The 23,522-nt window shown below is 41.2% G+C and overlaps 1 protein-coding gene across 2 annotated transcripts in view; it reads left to right on the top strand.

The window, feature by feature from the left end:
• Positions 1–23,522, top strand: part of OBSCN (obscurin, cytoskeletal calmodulin and titin-interacting RhoGEF) — a 472,877-nt gene that overhangs the window by 318,870 nt on the left and 130,485 nt on the right. The window contains exons 72-73 of one of the 2 annotated variants that reach the window (XM_030197425.1): positions 4,696–4,738; positions 10,101–12,246. The exons of the other annotated variant lie outside the window; for it this stretch is intronic. Of the exons in view, the coding sequence (XP_030053285.1) occupies positions 4,696–4,738; positions 10,101–11,595 (1,538 nt within the window). The 3' untranslated portion in view covers positions 11,596–12,246. Of the gene's footprint in view, positions 1–4,695; positions 4,739–10,100; positions 12,247–23,522 lie in introns of those variants that run through there. 2 annotated transcript variants of the gene reach the window in all.

Genomic DNA, 23,522 nt, shown 5'->3' with positions numbered 1-23,522 from the left:
TCAAACATCCCGGGCTTGTCATAGTTCAAAACTCAAATGCTTTTCATTTTAAACCCTATCTCCTGCTGTGCAAGAGTTCTTGTCTGCTAGTACATTGTTCGTCTGCACTTCATAACATGTCAGCAATTGGCTTTACTCGCTTTCCAGGCATAAGTGTGACTTTTTATTTTTCTTAATGCTTGGACTAGTTAACTTATATACCAGTAGCACTGGCTTTGCAAAGCTGTTCGACTTTAACTGCTTAGAAGGTTGAAATGATAAATCACAGCTTGAGCATCGTCTCAGGAATTTTTTTGAAAAGATACCGGGCCCTGTTTACTAAGCCGCACTAGCATTTTTAGCGCACGTTAAACCCATATGTTCCTATGGACGACTTAGCATGTAGCACATGCTAATCATTAGCGTGCACTAAAAATGCTAACGTGCCCTTAGCGCTGCTTAGTAATCAGCTCCCACAGTTTCAATGTACAGGAAAAAAGAAAAGAAATCATATTTGCTCATCCTACTTTTGTGTGGTTTTCTCCTTGATGTAGGATCTTTTCCCTCCTAATGTAGGTTAAACGGTATATCTCACATCAATATATTTCTGTTGCAGAAAATAATGTGATTCTAGAACAGGATAGATTTATGTTTTTATAACCTACAGCAAGACCAATAATAAATACGCACAAGAAAATATACATTGGATGCTAAAATAAAACTATTTATATTTACAAGGAACATGCACATTTTCTTCATTTTCTCATTCAGCTACTAATGAACCCTACCTAGTAGGATGTGATCTAAAAGCCTTGGTGCCTTGTGAATTGAAACAAATTGTCAGACCCCTCTGGTGTGTACCCAGTTATGTATGCTTGATCCTTCACCTTCCCACCACTGAGATTGCTCTCTACCTGTTTATTAGAACTAGAGTCACTTGTCCAGAAGGGGTAGCCATTGGAGTAACACCCATGCTTCCTCCTCCTGCTGCACAACAGCACTGTGGGCCAGCCTAGGAGTTTTCTGTTATTAAAGCAGTAGTATTCCAGCTTGTAGACAAAACATCAATTTTTCTAGTATTGTAAAGGAATGTGAAAGAGGAACCACATCATCTGATTTCTTTCTAAGGGATTCCAATTTTTTTTTTTAAGAATAGTTAAGATAGGATGGAGAAATTGGCTCAGAGGTCTTCGGTCTTCCCCTTCCACTTTTCCTGGTATTTATATATCTTTTGGATGGCACTTAATCTGAGACCAGAAGTATGTCAACCAATGTAGGAGGCAACAGATGGAGACAAAGAACTCATCTGGCACCTTCTAGAACCTAGACTCCAACTAACTCCATCTTATTTTTTTAGAACAGGGGTTTCCAATCAGTCCTTGGGACACACACAGCCAGTCTGACTTTCAAGATATCGTCTATGAATATGCATGAAATAGATCTCTAAGCCATGGAGACATGTAAATTTATCTAATGTATATTCATTGTTGGCATCCTAAGAACCTGACTAAATATTTTCTAAGGACATCATTCAGAACTTCTCTTTAAGAAGATAGTTCTCCTCCGTAACCGAAGCAAAAATTTAAAATGTCCATGCTGTTATAAGTGTTCTCTTGTAAACAATATGAAGATGGTACTTAAAGAGCCCCATGAACAAGCAGTATGTTGATGTGATGTACACCAATAAAGAGATATTCAAAAGGGCACGCTGAAGGCCCTATAGAGCTGCAGCCCCCAGATGGAAGGATGCTAGGTCAACACAATCATGCCCTGCTCAGAACAGTAGTGCAATTAATATGCATTGAAAATAAATGACAGACACTGAGAATCCATCCAGGCCAGGTAATGGGACATACACTTCCTTGAATGCATCCCCTCAACTGAGCAGGCAATAGGCATCATTACTCATCCAATATGCATTCTTGGGACACCAGGAAAAATATTTTAAGTATTTATAACCAAAATGTGCCCCTGCATTAAAAAAAATCAAACAAACAAAAAACAAAACTTGAATAGAGTTAAAAGAAACTTGAAAATCACAACACATGGAAGTCTATTTACTAAGATGCAATGTGATGTGCAAAAGCATACATAAATGTGTTATTTACCATGACCCCCATTATTTCTAATGGTGCGTATTGACTAATATCATGCAAATAACATGTGTTAATGGATGCCCACATCTACTGAATAGAACTATGATCTTTGTTTCATCTCTGCTATATCCAGAAAAGGCAGATACACTACAAATAATAGAAATGGGTCTTTTGGTTTCTCCTCAGTCATTGTTTTCAGTTCATTGTTCCAAATTCAGAAGTTTGACAGCTGTTTCAACTTTATTGCTAGGATGAAGTTATTGCCTGTAGATGTGAGGGCATTTGGGAATCATAGCATCCTAAACATACAAGCATTTTCAAGATTCTCTAAAGACTCTTGTTAGTCTAACATTTTGTGAGTCTTTGAAAGTTCAGATCACAGTTTGAACTGACCAACGTCCGTAAACTACTAAAGACCCATCTCTTTGACAAGATATACCACAAAGATCAAAACATGTGAAACTCCCACATATATCCAGAAATGTTAAGAATGCCTTCTATTATATCACTATCATGTATTCCATTACCATCAACCCAAAATCCTTCTGTAACACCAAATGTCTAGTCTCTTCTAATTTCCACTATCCATGATGTATTTTGTAAGCCACATTGAGCCTGCAAAGAGGTGGGAAAATTTGGGATACAAATGCAATAAATAAATAAATAAATAAAATAGACTGTGTAAGGCCTTGTATCCATGAAGTTCAGGTGTGTTCTAAAAAGAACTTCTACACACAATCTATTTTACTTATTTTTACCAAGGTTCACATTTTAATTAGAACTTTCTAAAATATACTTGCATTTAGACCAGTGTTTTAATTTAATCATATATTAATAATTAGCATTTATATACATATAAATCTATACACAAGCCTACAGATGAATGGATGGAGAGCTAGATAGATAAACAGTGATGGAGATCAGCAGTATATTTAATGTAGTTGTGTATGATTTTTCTTAATCATACAAATGGGCTTAGATCCAAAGAATTTCAGTGATATCCTAGTTCACAAAGAGCCATGGTGGGTATTATTGTCTGAGATCTCCTTTGATATTTATCCATCTAGATGGAATTGGCTATATAGAAAGCATATTCTATTAATCTGAAAAATAAGACATTATTTATTTCAATTTATCGTACCATCTCCAGAATAATTTCTGTTTCGTGTTACCATCTTTCATCTCCATTCCCTGCATGACTCATTAAAGGAAATATTCCAATTAAAAATGAAAGATTACCTGCATAGGTGTGGCCGGGGAAAGAAAGGGCCTTTAAACATAAGGGTCATAGATTTGATAATACAACCAAAGCGGTTTACTTTATTATATGCAGATAATGCCTGTCCCTAGTGGGTTCACAATCTAAGGGGTATGTTTACTAAGGTGTGCTAGCATTTTTAACGTGCCTGTAAATTTAATTTCTATGGGCGCTTTAGCGTTTACCGCATTTAACCATTTAGGCACGTTAAAAATGCTAGCATGCCCATAGCACCGCTTAGTAAACATAGGCGTAAGTTTTTTTTACCTGGGGCAATGGAGGGTCAAGTGACTTGCCCAGGGTCACAAGAGCTGCAGTGGGAATCAAACCCAATTCCCAGGTTCTCAGCCCAGTAAGAGGATCAGTGTTAGGAACTCTTCACACCAATGCATTTTTTTCTAGCAAAAAAGGTGCCGGTACTCAAATGCCTGGCCACTCTTCAGGGGTGGGGTGATCACTGAGGAACCCACCCCACAATAGCCAGTCCCCCTGCAACCAGTCACAGAATCTATGACATGGCAGAATTGATATGTATAGCCTGATCTCTTTCATTTAAACTTGGGGGCTATGGGTCAATTTTAGCAGACAATGGAAAAGGTGCTGGTACTCAGTACCCCCAAGTACCCCCCTTAAAAAAAGCCCTGCTTCACACAGACACAGAAAGTATCCTAGAGGAAGCGAACTCCCAAAGAACAATAAAGTGCCTATTAAGGATACAAATGTCCATGTCAAGGGCTTACACACTAGTTGCAAGTTAACACAAGGTGTTGTGCAGTATTTTACTATGTGTATTCTTTTAAATTGTAAAGAGAGTCATCCTTCCCAGTAAACCTAGTGCTGTTAATTGGAATCCTGCAACCTTGCCATGAAATATCATAGTAACCGGATATTTTATGCATATTGCTGCTGCTGTAATAAAGCAAAGATTTCATATCAGGGAGTTCATCTACAGAAAACAATCAGGGAAACATAGCAAGGACATACAAAATAACACCCCTAAGAAAAGACTTGAAGAAAAAAATCTTCCATAATTATTTTTCTATTTGGTTACTGCTCCTGAATCAATTCACACGGTCAAGATGCAAAAAAATCTACTGCAGTTTATATGCAACCAGAGAAAGGAAGGAGAGCTTCATTGTCAGATTATTGAGTAATGCGTATCTTCCCACGCACAAATCTTTTATCATAGTCAGAATCAATAAAAATCAATAAAAATGGGTCTCTTGCAGAGGAAAGAACCACAGAAAGGATGGCTGCAACATATTTTCATTTCATGGGGATTCTCTTAACAAAGCTATTTCAATCATTTCAGCTTCTGCATTTCTCTAACCCCATGCTCTCCATACTATTTTTTTTTTTTAGTCACCGAACAGGAAACTAAAGTGCCCAAGAAAACCATCATCATGTAAGTTCAGTGCTTTTTTTTTTTTTTTTGCTCCAGTTGTGCTCGTGTCCCGCTGCCTGTTGTGCATGGTTCACTAATAAGCTTGATTTCACTGTTTGTGCAAAATGTGTTCATTTGCATCTCATCCTCTGGCATCTGTTTGGGAAACACAAATAATCCTGTCACATAGCATACTCATTTCAAACCTTCCCTTCAAACTGACAAACTGCATTGAGCCAAACATTTTGGAGCCTATTTTCAACCATCTGTCTGAAGCAGAGGAAAAGTAGTGCTTCAGTATCATGTTTTCAATTGCTAAGGACAGGCTCGTTCCCTGGAGTGAAACAGCACCCCCCGCTGGCAGGACTGTAGGTGAAGGACTCCCGCTCAGTTTAGAGGGAACAGTGCTCCTACCTGGTTAACTAGCGCTGACTGGGTCAGGCACTGATATTCAGCAGCACTGAATCAGATAGTGGCACTGAGCAGTGGCGTACCAAGGGGGGGCGGTGGGGGCAGTCCACCCCGGGTGCACGCCGCTGGGGTGGTGTCGCGCACCTGCCTGCTCCGCTCGTTCTGTGCTCCCTCTGCCCCGGAACAGGTTACTTCCTGTTCTGGGGCAGAGGGAGCATGGAACGAGCAAAGCAAACAGGCGCGCCACACCCCCCCCCCCCCCCCCAGCAGGTAAAAATGCACCCGGGGGGGTGTCCTTTCGCCGGGGGTGGAGGGGGTCACGCTGCACCAAGGGGGGGTCCTTTTACTGGGGTGGGGGGGGCGCTGCACCCTGGGGGGGGCCCATTGGCGATCCGCCCCGGGTGTCAGCCATCCTAGGAGCGCCACTGGCACTGAGTATCAGCTGTGACTGCCGAGGCATAATCCAGGAGTGGAGTCAGAATTTAGCTGGGAGTTACCTAGGCACTGATAAACATAAACACCGGCTAATTATCTGGTTAGCTTAGGATAGAAAACAGACTGTCCTAATTTAGGGGCCCTTTTACTAAAGGGTGTTAATGTATGTACACGGGCTACTGCGCAACTGCGTTAAAGGGTTTTGCGGTAGTTTCCCTGTTTGCATGTGTTAAACTGAACATTGCTGAAGTTTTCATTAGTTTTCTGTTAGAGGTTATGGCATGGAAGCATTAGCCAGCTAACATGTTATACTTACTGTGCACCAACTGTCTATTACACAGCTAACCCTTTAGTGTCCAATGTTCCCATCAATCTGTTCCCATATGGCTTATTACAGGAACATTGGACACTAAAGGGTTGTTAAAATGCAAGAGTGCTTAGTGCCTCCTAAATAGGAAGCAGTAAGTGCTACCCTGTTAACTCTCAGCAGTTACTGTGCACTAATGGTAACATCAACGCATGACCTGCAATATAAAATAGATGGAATGTCCACAAAAGGTGCCAAGTTAAATCTGGGCTTAGCACATGGTACAATCCTACGTCATAACTCGTTAAACCCAGATTCTAGTTCACTTTTAGTAAAAGGGCCCTTTAAGCAAGTAGCTGCTCGAATTCCGCCATTTATGTTTAAATTCTTTTATTGATAGCAATCAAAAACATGTAGCGCATAACGAAGAGTAACAATAACAATCATCAAAGTTTTACAAGTAAATTCTAACAATCCACCCCCCCCCCCCTCCCTCCCCATAAGAGCTGACAAAATGAAAGATCAGAGAGCCTGGATTCTTATGACCCACTGAAAGAGAGCAGACCAAAAAGTATACAAGAGAAACAGGAAAAAAAGGGGGGGAAGGTGGTACACCAAGATCCCAGCAGACCGTCACAATGAGTTCAGCACTTCACTATGAGCTTGAGGGGGTAATGATTGGATTTATATATTCCAGACTGATAGGAATGCCCTCTTGCGCCTAAAGGACATGTGCGCTACCGTTTTTTTCCATTAACATTAAAGAATGGAGTTTATTGCGCCAAGCCCAATAAGAGGGTGGATCATCCACAATCCATACTCCTAGAATAAGAATTTTACCCACCATCCCCGCTTTACACAGAAACTGTCGGCCTCCTCTGCCAAGCAGCACAGAAATCTCAAAGTAGTCTAATAGAAAGCCCAGGAGAGAAAGCAGAGCAGGAGTTTGAAGGAGCCAACCTAAGTAAGAAATCAAAGCCTTCCAAAAAATTTGTACTTGTGGACAGGTTCAGAAGAATCCGCAGCCAAGCGGAGAACTCAAACTCCCCAAGGGAAAACACAAGTGTAAATGAGAGTGGGATGTTTGACCACGGAAATTCAAATCCTGGAGACAAGAATCTTAAAAAGCTTGTTCATTGATGAAAAGACTCGACACAACTGTTGTGTTTCGGCCGTCAGGCCTGCATCAGGAGTCTTGCTCAATAACGTGTCGTTTACTGAGTCTCAGACGCCAGGAAGAACGGCTGATATGTGCAGTAGGTAGCACGTCATATGATGATCTGTTGTACGGGTCTTTAGAAAGACCTTTGGTGATAAGCTTGCTAGTAGACAAATCGAGTGTCGTAAAAAGCTTTTTACGACACTCGATTTGTCTACTAGCAAGCTTATCACCAAAGGTCTTTCTAAAGACCCGTACAACAGATCATCATATCACGTGCTACCTACTGCACATATCAGCTGTTCTTCCTGGCGCCTGAGACTCAATAAATGACACGTTATTGAGCAAGACTCCTGATGCAGGCCTGACGGCTGAAACACAGCAGTTGTGTCGAGTCTTTTCATCAATAAACAAGCTTTTTAAGATTCTTGTCTCCAGGATTTGAATTTCCATGGTCAAACATCCCACTCTCACTTATACTTGTGGACAGGACCATGATAAAAAGAATTAACTGCTAACTTACATTTCGGGTAAATAGGCGAATCTATCATCCCCATTGTAAAAACTTGCTCACGAGTTATATAAGATCTGTGCAAGTACCACCATTTAATATCAGTGGTACCCGAGTAATTCCTGTTGCTGCCTGGATATTCAATGACTGTACTAGGTTAGAAGCTGACTTTGAAAAACCAATTCTAATTTAGTCAGAAGCAGTCAGCGATTAAAGAAATGCTGATCACTGTTAGCTGAATATTACCCCATATCTATCTTTTTTTCTTGTGCCTCAGATAGAGATTGATATTTATTTATAATTTATAACTTGCCTATCTTGTACAATCCTAGGCAAAAAACAATAAACATATACAGGATAATAAAACACACAGAAATGGTAAATTCACGTAATCAGAAAGTTAAACCAAAACAATTAGATATTAGCAAAAGCCAGACTAAAAAAAGGTGAGCCTTCAGTTTCTTCCTGAAGACCATCAAGTCCATTTCTCTTCAAAGTGATAACAGAAGGGCATTCCAAGCAAAAGGCCCAGATACAGAAAAAATAGACCTTTCTGGAAGCTTTACGATTTATTCGTACTGAGGGGTAAAGTCAAATGATGCTGCTGACTTGAACACAAATTACATTTTGTTTTTCATGCTGTAAAATATTTAGACTGAACAAAAAGATAACCAAAAGAAATAATCATACAAAAATAATATAACTAGTTATGGCCACAGTCCATTCCAAAGTTTCTCAGTACTTTATATGTAAAATTTGTAGGAAATCTTTCGATAGACAATTTTTGACGTTTTGGTGATAAACATGTTTTACCTTGATGATATGCACATATGGTGATATGGATATGTTGGGAGTGGGAAAAAGAAGAATAGAAAATAGTGGAATACCCCCTGGATAGTTGTGGCAAAAATGTGCAACCATTCTGGCAATCAGGGCCCAGTATCTCCCACATGTCCAACATCTCTCTCCCCTCCATCCCTGGATCTGGCACTGCCCCTCTGAGCACACCCCCCCCCCCCCCCCTGGTTTATCTCAAAAGTGCCTTGTCTCCCATAAAGGGCCCTGGCTGTTTTCTGCTGACCAGAACCTTCTCTCTGCCACAGCCCACCCCTTTCTGATGTAACTTCCTGCTTGTTCAAGAGTGGGCTGCGGCAGAGAGAGGTTACGGTCAACAGCAGACAGCCAGGGAGGACCCTGTATGGAGAAAGGAACTTTTGTGGTAAACGCAAGGTGAGAGAGCCAGATCCAGGGACAGAGAGGAGAGAGGGGGAGATGTTGGACCTGGGGAACAGAGGGAGGGGACAGGGATGTTGCATCTGTGGGGAGGGGGAGGGAAGAAAATGGATCTGTGAAGAGGAGAGGGATATAGGACCAAGGAGCAGGAGGGCCCATGACCCTCTTATTGCCAGGGGGTCCCAGATCCCTGTCAGTCCACCCTGTAGTATTCTAATTATTTTTCATGTATGTGAACACATATGCACAGAAATAAGCAGTTTCTGGCCAAATGCTATTCTGTACGTATGTAACAGTATTTGATGGCATATACTTTACAAGCAGGCATTCACATGGGTGGAATATGGGCGTGTCCTTTTAGCAATCTAGGAACCAGCATTTACACCAGTTCTATGGCTGCTGTAATGGCTTGCACATAAAATAAAGGCACATATTTAACTTGTTATGCTAGTATTCTATAAAGGAGAATAGGCATCTACTTTTCTTTCTAGAATAGGCTCCAAATAGTTGCAGTATTTTTAAGTAGACACATGAGGTTGCTGCTCGAAGCAATGACATTAAAATTCCTCCCTAATTTTCCTTTGTTTTTTAAATTATTTAAGTTCCCTGCTGATGCTCTTGAGCTAACACAACACGTCACTATCACTTGTATAAGGTGTAGCACTTTTACTAACAAATTGAGTTAATTTACCCTGCTAGTATTTGAAGTTCACTAATATGAAAAAAAATAAGTGTACATATTGCTTTTGGTACATAGCATTGTGAAAATTATGAAGGGGGTGAAACCCAAAAGTTTCACAGTTTTATAAACCGACTCATAATAAGCAGCAAAGCAATACAACCAGCAGCCTATTTCAAATATTTCCAAAACAGCTCTTTATTTTAACATTAGCAATTCCTTATTGACCAAGAGTCTTTGACTTGCAGTGAGTCCTTAGCACACTGGAAGATCTCCAAACTTGATATTGGATCATCCTAAAATATTTCTGTGAATACATGACCCTTGGTGCCTTAAGGCACTCAAGGGATTATTGTAACTATGAATCAAAGAACAGTAGTCTTAGATTGAAGAGTTGTTGGGTAGTTCCTTTTTCAAAAAGAAGAGTGGGTATATATGCATGTGTTTAGTTATCCTGGGTGTTTTGTGTTTGTTTATGTATGTGTGTGCATACAAAATAGTCCACAAATTTTGTATTTAAGTGATCACTGCTTGAATTGCTCACAAAACTAATTCCAGCTACAAATATCAACATTGACATGTGTGGACTGTGAACCCAAACAAGCTATGTTCTCATTCAAACTTTATTTCACACATTTTCATCACCAGAGAGGAGACCATAACAACTGTGGTAAAGAGTCCAAGAATGAAGAGTAGGATGTCACCATCACGTCTTTCTTCCAGTCATTCTCCATCTCGGACTCCAAGGTCAGATCTGTCTACACCAGAATCATTTTATATGACAAGAGGAAAGCAACATGCATTGAGACCTGAGCAGGAGGCAAGGAAGAAAGTTGTTCCAACACTTCTGGTGACAGAATCAGAGAGTGAGAGAGGAGCAACAGCTAGATCTATTAGCGTGGAAAGCAGTGTTGAAGAACAGAAACCTAAATGGATTGAAGTAGAAGAAATAATTGAATTCCAGGTGAAAAAATCACCAACAACCGACCTTCCAAGGAAAAGAGGTGCTTCACCTGCAAAGTCTGACAAAGATGACTTGGAAACTTTGACATTCAATCTTCCTGACCAGAGGCCCAGGCGTTCATCTGAAGATAACCAAAATGCTAATAACTCCAACAACAAGTTAGTGGAAGAGCCAGAATCTCTTTCATCCAATAATCTTTCCACTGCTGACATCCCAGCTCTTGAATATGGAGCTGTCCAAGAGGGGCCCACAGTAAGCCATGAAGACTACCAGTGTGGGTCTGAACAGTTAGAAGATAATTCCATTTTTGACTGTGGAGCTGGAGAAAAGCAGAACCCTCAAGAATCAATTAGCAGAGTTAATGTTGCAGAGGTTCCTTGCTCACCACCTATCGAAGTTGATGAGCCTCTTGTGTTTAGCATTGAAACAGTTGATGATGACAGAGACAGTTGTACTTCCTCACCAACCTGCTCTAAGACTCAGGAAGCTATTGAAGAGGTGGACACTCTGTGGACTGCAGCAGAGGAAATAACAGATCCAACACAAGACACAACTTCAGAGGTAGAAAGCTTCCTAACTGAGGAGCCAGTCGAATTAGAAACTGATGACATTGGAAATAGAGAGAAAAAAATTTTGACTTATCATGGAAAAGTGCTTACTCTAGAAGATCTTGAAGATTATGTTCCTGAAGAAGGAGAGACCTATGGATGTGATGAAAGTGATCAAAATGTTAAAGGTGGTAAACCATGCGAAATCTCAGTGCTCCAAACAGAAATTAATAAACCCACTATTGGCAAACCTGTCTTACTAAATGTGGGAAGGCCCGTGGTTCCAACGCCAACATCAAGCTTTTTCAGGAAGTTCAATGATAATGTTAGTGGAACTATGTTCATGTCAGCATCTAGAGTAAGTGGAAGGGGGTCCATGAGCCCCTCAAATATCTCCTTCCATGTAAGCGAAACCTGCACAGCTGGGGCAAGTGTTCATCTTACAACAGCTTCTCCTGGAAAGAACCCTTCATTTAATGTTAAGCCATCATTCTGTTCTGAAGTCCAGCGCCCAGTGGACAATGGACAACCCAGCTTTAAAACCGAAGTTTCTACCAGAACCCTTAACTATGGAACTATGAGAGAGAAAGTTACACTGCATATCAACAAAACAGACCCATCCCAAAGCTGAGAGGAGGAAAACAACAAAATGTATTTTGGGGGGAAGGGAAAGGGGGATTTTTGTGGGTTATAATGACATTTCTAATAAAGTGTATGCATCATGGAGAGGAAAAAAACATACATACAGGGCTACGTAGAGTTTTCTAGTCTTAATGGGAACACATCTGTCAGCTCAGTCCATGGAAGAAAGTGTATCATTCCACAGTACAACACAAAAATGCTGAACAGGAGGACAATTCGATTATCCAAACCTGCAACAAAACATTACAAATAAAACTGACAGGAAGATTCTAGTGTTAAAATATTGCGGGGGAGAAATCTGTTTCTACTGTGATTTTAATTATGCAGTGCCTTCTGATCATCCAAAAGAACTAGGATGTTTGTGCTTGAGCTTACCATGACATTTGTAACAAATAATGGGTGCCTTTCCAAACAACTGTTCACCTTTCCAAAAGCTGATACATTCTGTATTAGTTCTGGAAAGAAATTTTACCTGTAGCATTTGTTACGCTTTAGAATTTCCCTACGGAAATATACGCTTCACATCCTGAGCTATGTAAGGCCTGCAAGCCAGGCAGTCTGTGCTTAGTCCTGCTTCAACAAGAACAATCACCAAAGGACTGTGCTGTGTATGTTAATAATGTTTCTGCAATCCAAGCTTTAAAAAAAAATATCAGGTTAAAACAGAATGTTTGTGACCATTGGTAAGACAAATGGGTACAAGTTCCACATACCCAAAAGAGATAATGTGCTGCCCTGCTTTTTATAGGCAAGTGACATCATGTATAAATGAAATGAATAAGTGGTTTAAAATAACCTGCAACAAGAATGCACTGGCAAGTAAAACTTTAAATTATTGACAAAAAAACTATTGAGAGCGGTAATGCAGTGAAACCTTTTTAAATGCCTAGGCCTCTTTTATGCAAACTCCGAAGGGAGTGGGAGTGGGAACAAAGCATGTACAGCCTCTACAGGACAGAGGCAGGTATCCCCCTCCATGAGAAGAACCAAATATTTCTTTTCCCAACATGGCACATTATGCCTCAGGCTTAATCTTTCCAGCTGCTTGGCCCTTTTTGCTGATCTATGATTTTGAAGAATTGTGGATCAGAATCAGCTAAAGAATAGGTCAGTTTAATGTGCACATCAGCCTTATGGTTTGTAGCAGATTCATTGTCATCTGTCTTTTGGCTTTGCTTGAAATATGTAATACAAGGTCTGATAATCTGCCGTATGTTAAGAACAGCCATGACAAAGATCTACGACAGTATACTGACAAATGTTTTGAACGCCGCGCTTTGCTGTTGTTCACATATGTTCAGTGGTTGGATCTCTGTTGATCTTGAAGGTAGCAGAGCCACAGAACAGACATAGGAACAGTAGTTGATAAGAGTCTTGGCATTCAATGCTCTTCCATAACAGGAATTAGGGAGAAAGATGTTGCTTCTGATGGTCCTGTCCTCTAGGATAAGGTTCACAGCAAGGATATAGCAGCTCTTATACAGGGATTTAAACACAATGATTTAAATAAACAGAGGCCAATTTCCACCTCAGTTGCTGAATGGTATGTTGTCAAAACATCACCTGATGCAATATGCAAAAATGGAAGCTTTCTAAACAGCTACGTATAAAGGTTGGCTAGTGTAGTGCTAAAGGTTGTGAATAATTTGTTTCTATTTTTTTTGATAGCACCTCAAGAATTGTTATGTAATTTGTCCTGAATTTTTAAGACTGGTAACTTGCCTTGGAACTCATGATAAAAGCTTAGAGCCTGGGCCAAGGGCTGTGTCATCCAGTGAGTGTCCTGCTCAGGGCTTCAGCACAACTTTTATGGGATTTTTGTTAGAAGTCTAAAGTTTCCATGTATTTAAAAACATAGTAACATAGTAGATGACGGCAGAAAAAGACCTGCACGGTCCATCCAGTCTGCCCAACAAAGTAAACTCATATGTGCTACTTTTTGTGTATACCCTACCTTGATTTGTACCTGTCCTCTTCAGGGCACAGACCGTATAAGTCTGCCCAGCACTATCCCAGGGAAGTAATGGCAAGGTTTTTAAAGTCATGGACCCTAAGAATATACCTGTTTGAGAAACCAGAAAGTTATCTAGCAGTCAGTTACTTTCCCCTTATTTAATGTTTCTGAAAGAAAGTAGCTTTCAGACTGAGACTAGCTGGATCCCCGGCCAAGCAACCTCTTAAGATAATTATACTTGCACTGAGTATGTTGCTCAGATGAGCAATTGTGTAAAAGAGAGGAGCGTTCACTATATATCCTCTGTGAGTACCCAGTCCACTCAAGCAAGGGAGAATGAAATGAATGTAAGAAAAGCACTTGCTTTCCTGACTTAGGGAGAGATGCATCAAACTTACCGGGCCAGCAACGTGCTTTCTTGACTAGTTACAGACGGTTTAACAAGCATGTTATTCAGTGGGAGATGCACAAAGGGCTGTTTTTCATTCATGGCAGCAGACAACCGGAATGGTATACAAAGTTATTAAAATGAGCTGATTACCATTCAACTGTGCATTTTGAGCGATGCACAGCTGTTTCCGAGTGATACACAGACTGCAGCCCCTGCCTTCTACAATGAAATTTTATGGGAGGTCAGGAGCTGTCGTAGCTGCATAACTGTAAGCTGAAGAGGCAATTTCCCATGTGTTGGAAGAGCACTGGTGGAGAGGAACCCAGCAGGGTGGTGAGGGCTGTCTCTACTTGTGCTGGATTCTTTCCCCCAGCTCTCTTATCTTTGCCTTCTTTTATGGGCAGCTGAGCTCCGAGGTGCAAGGGATCATGGGTGTTCATGTGCATTCCCCATATAAGAGATGTGGTGAGCACAGCACATAGGGTGTTGGGCACAGAAAGGAATCTTACTCTGCGTTACTTCTTTGCTGGATGACAGCATTAGCCGCTTCTCTCCATCGATCCTGTTTTGCCTTTTCTCTTCCCCCCCCCCCCCCCCCAACTGCGGCGGCTTTCAAGTTTGAAAAAAAAGCTACACACGGCTTTCATACACACAGCTTATGTGCATGTATGAAAGCCATGAATGCTGCGCAAGGCTGTTCTGGGCATGCACAGCTTTGCGAGTGAATGCTCTCCGCATGCCCTGGCAGCCTTCGCTATGAGCTGCACGGTAAAAGTCCATGTAGCTTATTTACATGCATCGCTCACTATTTCCACCTCGATAATTTTTATCAAACTAGAGATAGCGAGCGGATATTACCAGAGACTTCTGTGCATTAGCCCTTTAATGTTTTTGTTTTTCTTGGGCTGTTTTTTTCTGTATGGAGAAGCTTATGAGTCACTTATCAGTGAATCACAAACCTGTTGTACCGCAGCACAACAAGCAAGCATTCTCCTGCTGACCAGTCAGAGAAAATTAACATCCGTCTATAACTTCTCATGAAATTAATGGAAAAGAAGTTACCCTTTTTCTCCTTTGAAAATTATTAGCTGAAAATTATTTTAGAAATACTCTGTAACCTCTGGTTTCAAACTGTTTTGTGGTTAATAGATATGCTTATAAGTGATTTACAATGTCTAGAAAACTCAATAGGGAAATGTGTGAGGGTTTCTTTCCTGTAGCTTTAAAATGTAATGAAAAGTAAATTAACATGGAGAATGTTCTCCAGCAGTGCCCGCAGGTTAATAATGTGAAATTTAGGTAGAAACTTTGGTTTGGAAAAAAAAGAAAAGAAAAATAGCAAAACCCTCAAAATTTCCAAGTCATGATATGTTGTCAGAAGCTTGTTTCAGATCAATAAACATCTTGCATCAGCTGTTTTGGTATTTGTACTACTTTCACTGCTTGTGTTTCTTGTTAGTAATGTTTACTGTGGCTGTATGGATGGACTCCTGAGATAAAATTACCTGCAGTAAAACTGAAATCATTCCAGCTGTAGCTTGCCTGGTGGTCATAGAATGCTGATAGATATAAGCCTACAGAGTCAATCCACAGGAACAGCCTCGAGCAGGCTTCAAAAACTCAGTCCCTGGGACTCTCAACCATTTCTGGTTTTTTAGGATCTGCACAGGGGTATTTATGTACTGCCACCTCCCTGAATTGGAAGGGGCCAGCCTGACAGGAGCCCCCGGGACCAGCTCCATTGGACCCCTACATATATGGCACCTGGTGCCTCCGCTTAAGGTGAAAGGGTATTAATTAATTTATTTATTTTTTAGGATTTATTTACCGCCTTTTTAAAGTAATTCACTCAAGGCAGTGTACAGTAAGAATAGATCAAGCATGAGCAATAGGCAATTACAGCAGTCAAAATATTCAAATAACAATACAAAGTATGGCATAGTATACTACTTACAATGCCAACACAATATGTAATAGAACATTATAATTGATAGTGAAGGGTAAAGCAAAGATGGAACATATAGTTAGGTAAGAACAGTTCAAAAGTAGGTGACTGATTTAGAGAAAGTTGCACATGAGGTCACAGAGATGGTTAAATATTATCTCAGCTAGGGTAGGAGTGGATAAACATGTCCCGCTGCAGTATGTGCAGCCCGAGTCACTCCTTGTGTGTGTGAGTGAGACTAACGAGTTAGTTACTTCTTCCATTAAAGGCCTGGTTGAAGAGCCAAGCTTTCACCTGCTTCATGAAGTAGAGATAGTCTTGTGTTAAGCGCAGCCTTTCAGGCAGTGCATTCCAGAGTGTGGGGGCAACTCCAGAGAAGGCTCACTTGCGGGTATCACATCGTGTAATGTCTTTTGGAGAGTGTGTGGTTAGTGATAGTCCTTGAGAGGACCTTAATGTCCTTGGCATTGTGTGGAGTATCATCCTATTCTTCAGGTACTCAGTGCCATTTCCTTTCAGGTCCTTGAAGACCAGACATAGATGGATAAAATTTCCCTCAGGAACTACCACAAAACCTAAGTGAATTCAACTCTCTTTAAAATAGCTCACATCTCATCTGACTTCACTGATTGTCTCCCCAGTCTCAACAGAGAAACACACACAAATATTTCCCTTCCCGCCTTAGAAAGCGCCCCCCCCCCCCCCTTCTCCATAGCATGGGTTGTTATAGAGAAGGAAAATTGATACATTGTCTGACAGACTGCTCTAGTCCCACACATATGTCACCATCAAAAGGCTGACAGGAAAAAAAAACTCACAGATCAACATACCAGTCTAATTAACCCAAAAATTATATTCTATCAAAACCCAGTTTATAGATAGGTTTCATTTGTAAGATGCATTTGTGTGTATCTGATCTTGTAACAAGGTGGGTTTGGATATGTTGGTTGTCCTGAGAACCCTACCTTGGTTAAAAATCCATTGAACAGATTTCAGGAAACTGTGGCCTACAGAAACACTTCCCAGATCCTGTTGAGGAGGCATACCTAACCAACCCGTAGGTTTTGGCACAGGATTAAGCTACAGTAGATGAATCTTACCTTGATGAATTAAATTAATCACATAACTCAAAACTGACAAAAAATGGACAAAAAGTGGACTGAGTGAGTTTCGGAAAAGTGCTCTTCAATTTTCACACAAAATTTTCAATTCAAACGCAAGCATAAACAAAATGCTTGTTTCAGCTAGGACTTTACACAAGGAATTAACCTGGCCAGCTCTCCGCCAGTATTCAGTGAGAGATAACCAGCTATCTCTCGCTGAATATCCCAGTCACTGGCTATGTTTGTTTGTTTATTTATTAATTAGGATTTATTTACCGCCTTTTTGAAGGAATTCACTCAAGGCGGTGTACAGTAAGAATAAATCAAACATGAAGCAATAGGCAATTACAGCAGTAAAAATATTCAACTAACAATACAAAGTATGGCGTGGTATACTATTTGCAATGTCAACACAATACATAATAGAACATTTTAATTAATAGTGAAGGGTAAGGCAAATTTGTAACATATAGATGAGTAAGAAAGCAGGATGTGTTAGAAAATAAGGTGACTGATTTGAAGAAAGGTCCACGAGGTCAGAGAGATGGATGGTTGAATATTATCTCAGCTAGAGTAGGAGTGACATAGCCGGTTACCGCTGATTTTCAGCAGCTGACCGGTTAAGTTTAGCGGTCAGATAGACTTATGTAAATAGCAGGTCTATCTTTGGCCGCTAGAACCTAGCTGGTCAGCTAATGAATATCGGCTTAACAGGCTATGTTTGTGGCACAAAAAACCCCCCCTAGAAATTCAATGCCGGGTTCATTGGCGACAGCGAGAGCCAGTCTAACTCCCGCTGTCTCAGGGCCTAAGACTGTCATTATCCCTAATCTCATGTAGTTTATGTCCACCTCCAAAGTGAAACTAAGGGGCTGTTTTACTAAAGTGCGGCACTATTTTGCATTAACAGCAAAAATGAATGTATGGTATGCGCAAAGACTTCACGGTAAATGCAGAGGATATGGCCACCATTTGCCCTGCATTTACTGCACAGGACAGAAAGTTACCTCAGAAGTGCCATGTGGCATGCAGCACCAGATAGTGCAGAAGCACCTAATCTAATCTAATTTGGACATGTCTATCCCGCTTAACCGGAGAGGTTCTAGGCAGATAATACTGAATATAATAGGACAAATCCTATTGAATTACAATCCGCTTTAAAATGAACAAATACTCTTTACTTCATCTCAAAGAATCCTTCAGATATTGGGCAAACAAAGAAGTCTTAATTGCCCTCCTAAATGTAAAATGTATTTATTTTATTTTGCTCACATCTTTTTCAGTAGTAGCTTATGGTGAGTTATATTCAGGTACACTACATAGTTCCCTGTCCCAGGAGGGCTCACAATCTGGTTTGTAACTGAGGGTTAAGTGACTTGCCAAAGATCACAAAGAGCAGCAGTGGGGTTTGAACCGAGTACCTCTGGATGTCAAGACAGGTGCTCTAACCTCCACCCTGATCTCACCATACACAGTCTGGCCACCAGCTAGCTCCTTGCAGGTCAGAAGCACACAAGACCAGGGCCACAAAGAATAGGTGAAGGATCTCCCAATTCAGCTTTCTAGTCACACACACTGAGCTGGGCACAGGCTGAACTACTACTACTACTATTTAGCATTTCCATAGTGCTACAAGGCGTACGCAGCGCTGCACAAACATAGAAGAAAAACAGTCCCTGCTCAAAGAGCTTACAATCTAATAGACAAGAAATAAAGTAAGCAAATCAAATCAATAAATGTGTACAGGAAGGAGGAGAGGAGGGTAGGTGGAGGCGAGTAGTTACAAGTGGTTACGAGTCAAAAGCAATGTTAAAGAGGTGGGCTTTCAGTCTAGATTTAAAGGTGGCCAAGGATGGGGCAAGACGTAGGAGCTCAGGAAGTTTATTCCAGGCGTAGGGAGCAGCTGAAGCCTGATAAATATTCGGAATTCCATAGGGTTTCAGCAGGGGGCTTATATCTCTTTATTTACTCCCAGACTGGTAAAAGGAGGGGGGGGGTGGAGTAAAGTTTCGCTCTCACTCAAAGAAAAGACTCCAGTCCAGGTGTTATACAACATAACCAAACTTTACTGAAGATTCTGCAAGAGCAGTTCAAATCCTTTAAACTCAAACAGTTACTTTTGTTATCCAGCTTGATAGCAGATGCAAATTTATAAATCCAGAGCAAACTCATGGATATGGTGCATCTTCTTCAAAGCAATTTATAATAGTAACATAGTAGATGACGGCAGAAAAAAGACCTGCACGGTCCATCCAGTCTGCCCAACAAGACAACTCATGTGTGCTACTTTTTGTGTATACCCTGCTTTGATTTGTACCTGTGCTCTTCAGGGCACAAACCGTATAAGTCTGCCCAGCACTATCCCCGCCTCCCAACCACTAGCCCCTCCTCCCAACCACCGGCTCTGGCACAGACCATATAAGTCTGCCCAGCACTATCCCCGCCTCCCAACCACCAGCCCCGACTCCCAACCACCGGCTCTGGCACAGACTGTATAAGTCTGCCCAGCACTATCCCCACCTCCCACCACCGGCTCTGGCTTCTTCAGTCTAAGGCTGTGCCTGCAACACTTGTGCAACAAGCAGATCTTCCTTTGGATCAGACCTCCCTGTCTGTCCACACTCTTTGAAAGGAGTACCTCTCCGGGCTACCACCTTTGGCTATGTTCCTGATCCCAGGCTGAGATCCGCTGTTTCCCACCAGGAGCTCTCCTCCACTTCATGGTTAATGCTGGAATTTGCAGAAAACACCTCTGAGTCAGCCTTAGTTTCTTGAACCTGTCCAGGACTCCCCCTTCCCTTCCAAGGGTCTCGGCGGGGTACAGGCAACCAAAGAACCTGTGCAATCCCCAACAACAACATTTATTAACTCCTCCCCTACTGTCATTCAACAACCAGAAACATTTCCCTCTGCAACTTACCCAGGATTCCACCCCCCTTTGGGCTGGATCCTTTACCTAGGGTTACCATATGTCCAGTTTTACCCGGACATGGCCTCTTTTTGAGGACATGGCCGGGCAACCGGGCGGGTTTTGCCAGCCTGCCCATTTGTCCGGATTTCCGGACAAATGGGTAGGCTGGTGGGTGGGCCTAATTGTGTCCTATCCTAGCCTTCCCTCCCCTTACCTTACTCTATTGCCCTGGTGGTCTAGTGACCTCTTCGGGGCAGGAAAGAGCCCCCTCTTCTTTCCTGCCTGGAGCGCTGCCCTGCATTTTGTTCTCCTTGCAATGCTGAGTGCTGACGGTCCTGGTGCCGATTCAAAATGGCCACTGAGAGTTGACACAGCCTCGCTCTTTCCTGCCCCGAAGAGGTCACTAGACCACCAGGGCAGTAGAGTAAGGTAAGGGGAGGGAAGGCTAGGATACCCTTAAGGGGGTGTGACGGGGGAGCGGGGGAGGGGGGTGAAAGGGGTGGGGCAATATGTGACAGGGGTGGGGTGGGTGTGAAACAGGACGGGCAGGGCAGGGCATGTGTCCTCTTTTTGGGAGGACCAAATATGGTAACCCTACCTTTACCACCCACAACCTCAGAGCCTATGTAAGATAGGACGCATCTCCTGATATTCATGTATGTGTTTGCTGTTAGGCAATTTAATCTTAAAAAAACTCCCTATACCATACATCATTTTAGATTTTGAAAAAGTTATTTATTAGTTTCAACCGTTTCTCCTTCCCACTTCATTGCAAATTGTACAAATCATAAATGCTTTTGTGCAAAAAAGCAGCATGAGACTTTAGCCCTGTGCTGAAATTCAGCTCTTTTGGGCAAACAGTCAAGCAATCAGTTTCATACAGGATTTTCTAGATGTTTTCACAAAAGTTGCAATAAATTAAAGTGTCTGGGAAACTGATGCATTATTTTATTTCAGATTCTACAAGCAAAATGATTTGTAATCATTTTTGGGCTTTCATTTTTCCTAATTGATCCCTATTCATGTGGATATGGTTTTTAGAAAAGACATGCAAATCGAAATTGACATATCATAAGAACATAAAATAGCTAAACTGGGTTAGACCAATGGTCCATCTAACCAAGTATTCTGTTTCTAACAGTGGCCAAACGAGGTCACAAGTACCTGGCAGAAACCCAAATAGTAGCAACATTCCATGCTACCAATCCCAGAGCAAGTAGTAGCTTCCCCATGTCTGTGTCAATAGCAGACTAAGGACTTTGCCTCCAGGAACTTCTCTAAACCTTTTTTGAACACAGATACACTAACCGCTGTTACTACATCCTCCAGCAAAGTGAGTTGAGTGAAAAAATATTTCCTCCTGTTTCTTTTAAAAGTCTGGTAGTGCTATACAAATGCTAATAATAATAATAAAAGTATTTCCATGTAACTTCCTTGAGTGTCCCCTAGTCTTTATACTTTTGGAACGAGTAAAAAAATCAATTCACTTCTACTCGTTCTACACCACTCAGGATTTTGTAGACCTCAATCATATCTCCCCTCAGCAGTCTCTTTTCCAAGTTCAAGAGCCCTAACCTCTTTAGCCTTTTCTCATATTTTGGTCGTCTTCTTTAAACCTTTTCTAATTCTGCTATATCTTTTTGGAGATATGGCAACCAGAACTGAACGCAGTACTCAAGGTGAGGTTGCACCATGGAGCGATACAAAGGCATTATTTTATTTTTGGTCTTATTTACCATCCCTTTCCTAATAATTCCTAGCATCCTGTTTGCTTTTTTGACTGCTGCATCACTCCAATATTCAACATTAAGGAATCCTTCACATGCTCATCTTCCAATGTGGTATATATAATTCAGTGTAAAAAATGCAATGAAGGGTGCAACATTGGAGAAACAAGTCAGATGCTAAAGAAGAGATTTAATTTACATAGACATCATATGAAGAAGGCCAGTACCAACCAGGATGGCACCTCTGTGGAGCAGCACTTTACAAAACCAGAACACTGTACCAGTGATTTTATGGTAGGAATACTGAAAGGGAACTTTAAAACAATACAGGAGCATAAGACCTTTGAAGTCAGAATGATTAAATATTTTGACACCCACCAGACAGGACTTAACAAAGATCTGGGTTTTCTAGCCCATTATAAACTATACAGTTGTACTGCTTTGTAACCCTCTTATCTCCATGCATATCCCCCTGTCCCTAATCCACCCAGCTCTCCCTGTCTCTCACCTAACCCACCCTCATTCTGTTAGATTGTCACTGAAATACTTTGATGTTTCACTTGTATATACTATCATGTATCAACATTTGTTTATTTCCGATCTGACGAAGAAGGGCTACCTTCGAAAGCTAATCAAAAAATGTATTATGTCCAGTAAAAAAGGTATCATCTTATTTTCTTTTCCATGTTTTATTTTGTTCTATTTCTATTGATTGCCTTTTTGAAGGAATTCACTCAAAGCGGTGTAGGACAGTACACAATGTTGTTGTGAAAACATCAGTTAAGAAAATATAGTTAAGACAATGTAGCATCATTTATTAATTAATAGGACAGTAGTGGTGGGAACACACCAATAAAAGGGCACCGGGTGGGCTGGGCCTTTGAATGACCTGACTGTGCACATAAATAGAATGCCAATCAAGTGTGTGCACATAAGAGGAGCATGCGCTTACAGCTTCACCAAATGATTGCTCATCAAAGTCTATGGTAGAAAAATGGGACTGGCACTCTGTAGTGCAGATAAACATAGTATGCACTTATCCAATGTGCACATAAGTGAACTGATTTGTATTGCTGCCTTTTTGTTGATAGGATTGTTGCTGTTTGAGTTCTGAGAGTTGTTGCTGTTTAGTAACATAGGTAGGATGCTCTCTAGGTTCTGATTGACTATCTTGTAGAGTTTTGTATTACTTCTTAATGTGCCTGATAATGCAGATAGTATTACTGTCAAAAGAATCTGAAATGCTTATGTATGATGAAAAGTAAGGGGAAACATTCTAGTTCAGCTCAGTAAGCCATTTCAGAGATTACCTTCATCCAATGTAATATGGCTTTTGAGTTCAATATAGCCCTTGTTCTGAGAACTCCGTATAGACTAGGAAGTCCCACAGATTATATGCAAACCCTAGCATTCTCTGATCAGGGGAAGAGATTCTCCACTTGAAGGCCAATGGCTTACTAGCAAAAGTTTAAGGAGACACATCAGACAAGATAGTGATATACGTAAAGAAAATTGTTTACTGAATACATTTTTCTTAAACTGAGCAGTAAGCAGTAACAGGTTCAGATACAGCTTCATAGTAAACAAGTACTTAAAGCAGAATAGGAGATTGATTCTTGTGCACGTTTCAGTGCAAGAACATTCTCCTCTCAGTTCCTTTGGACTTTGGGTTCCCTCTAAACCTTCACTAGGCTCCCTGACTTACTTAGGACTCTCCTTGGTACCTGTACTCCCAGTGCTGGAACCTCTCCTCTCAGTGCTGGAACCTTTCCTCTCCACCTCATGGACACCTATAAACTTCTAGATTAAGCACCAGAGGGCAGCTCATTCATTTTCTCCTCAGACTCCGCACAGATGGCTGCCTCAAGAACTTTACTTCACTGAA

This window comes from Microcaecilia unicolor, chromosome 1 (genome assembly GCF_901765095.1).
Source record: "Microcaecilia unicolor chromosome 1, aMicUni1.1, whole genome shotgun sequence".
In the NCBI taxonomy this organism is placed as follows: Eukaryota; Metazoa; Chordata; class Amphibia; order Gymnophiona; family Siphonopidae; genus Microcaecilia; species Microcaecilia unicolor.
Note: the sequence above shows the minus strand (reverse complement) of the source record. Positions and strands in the feature narration are given on the sequence as shown.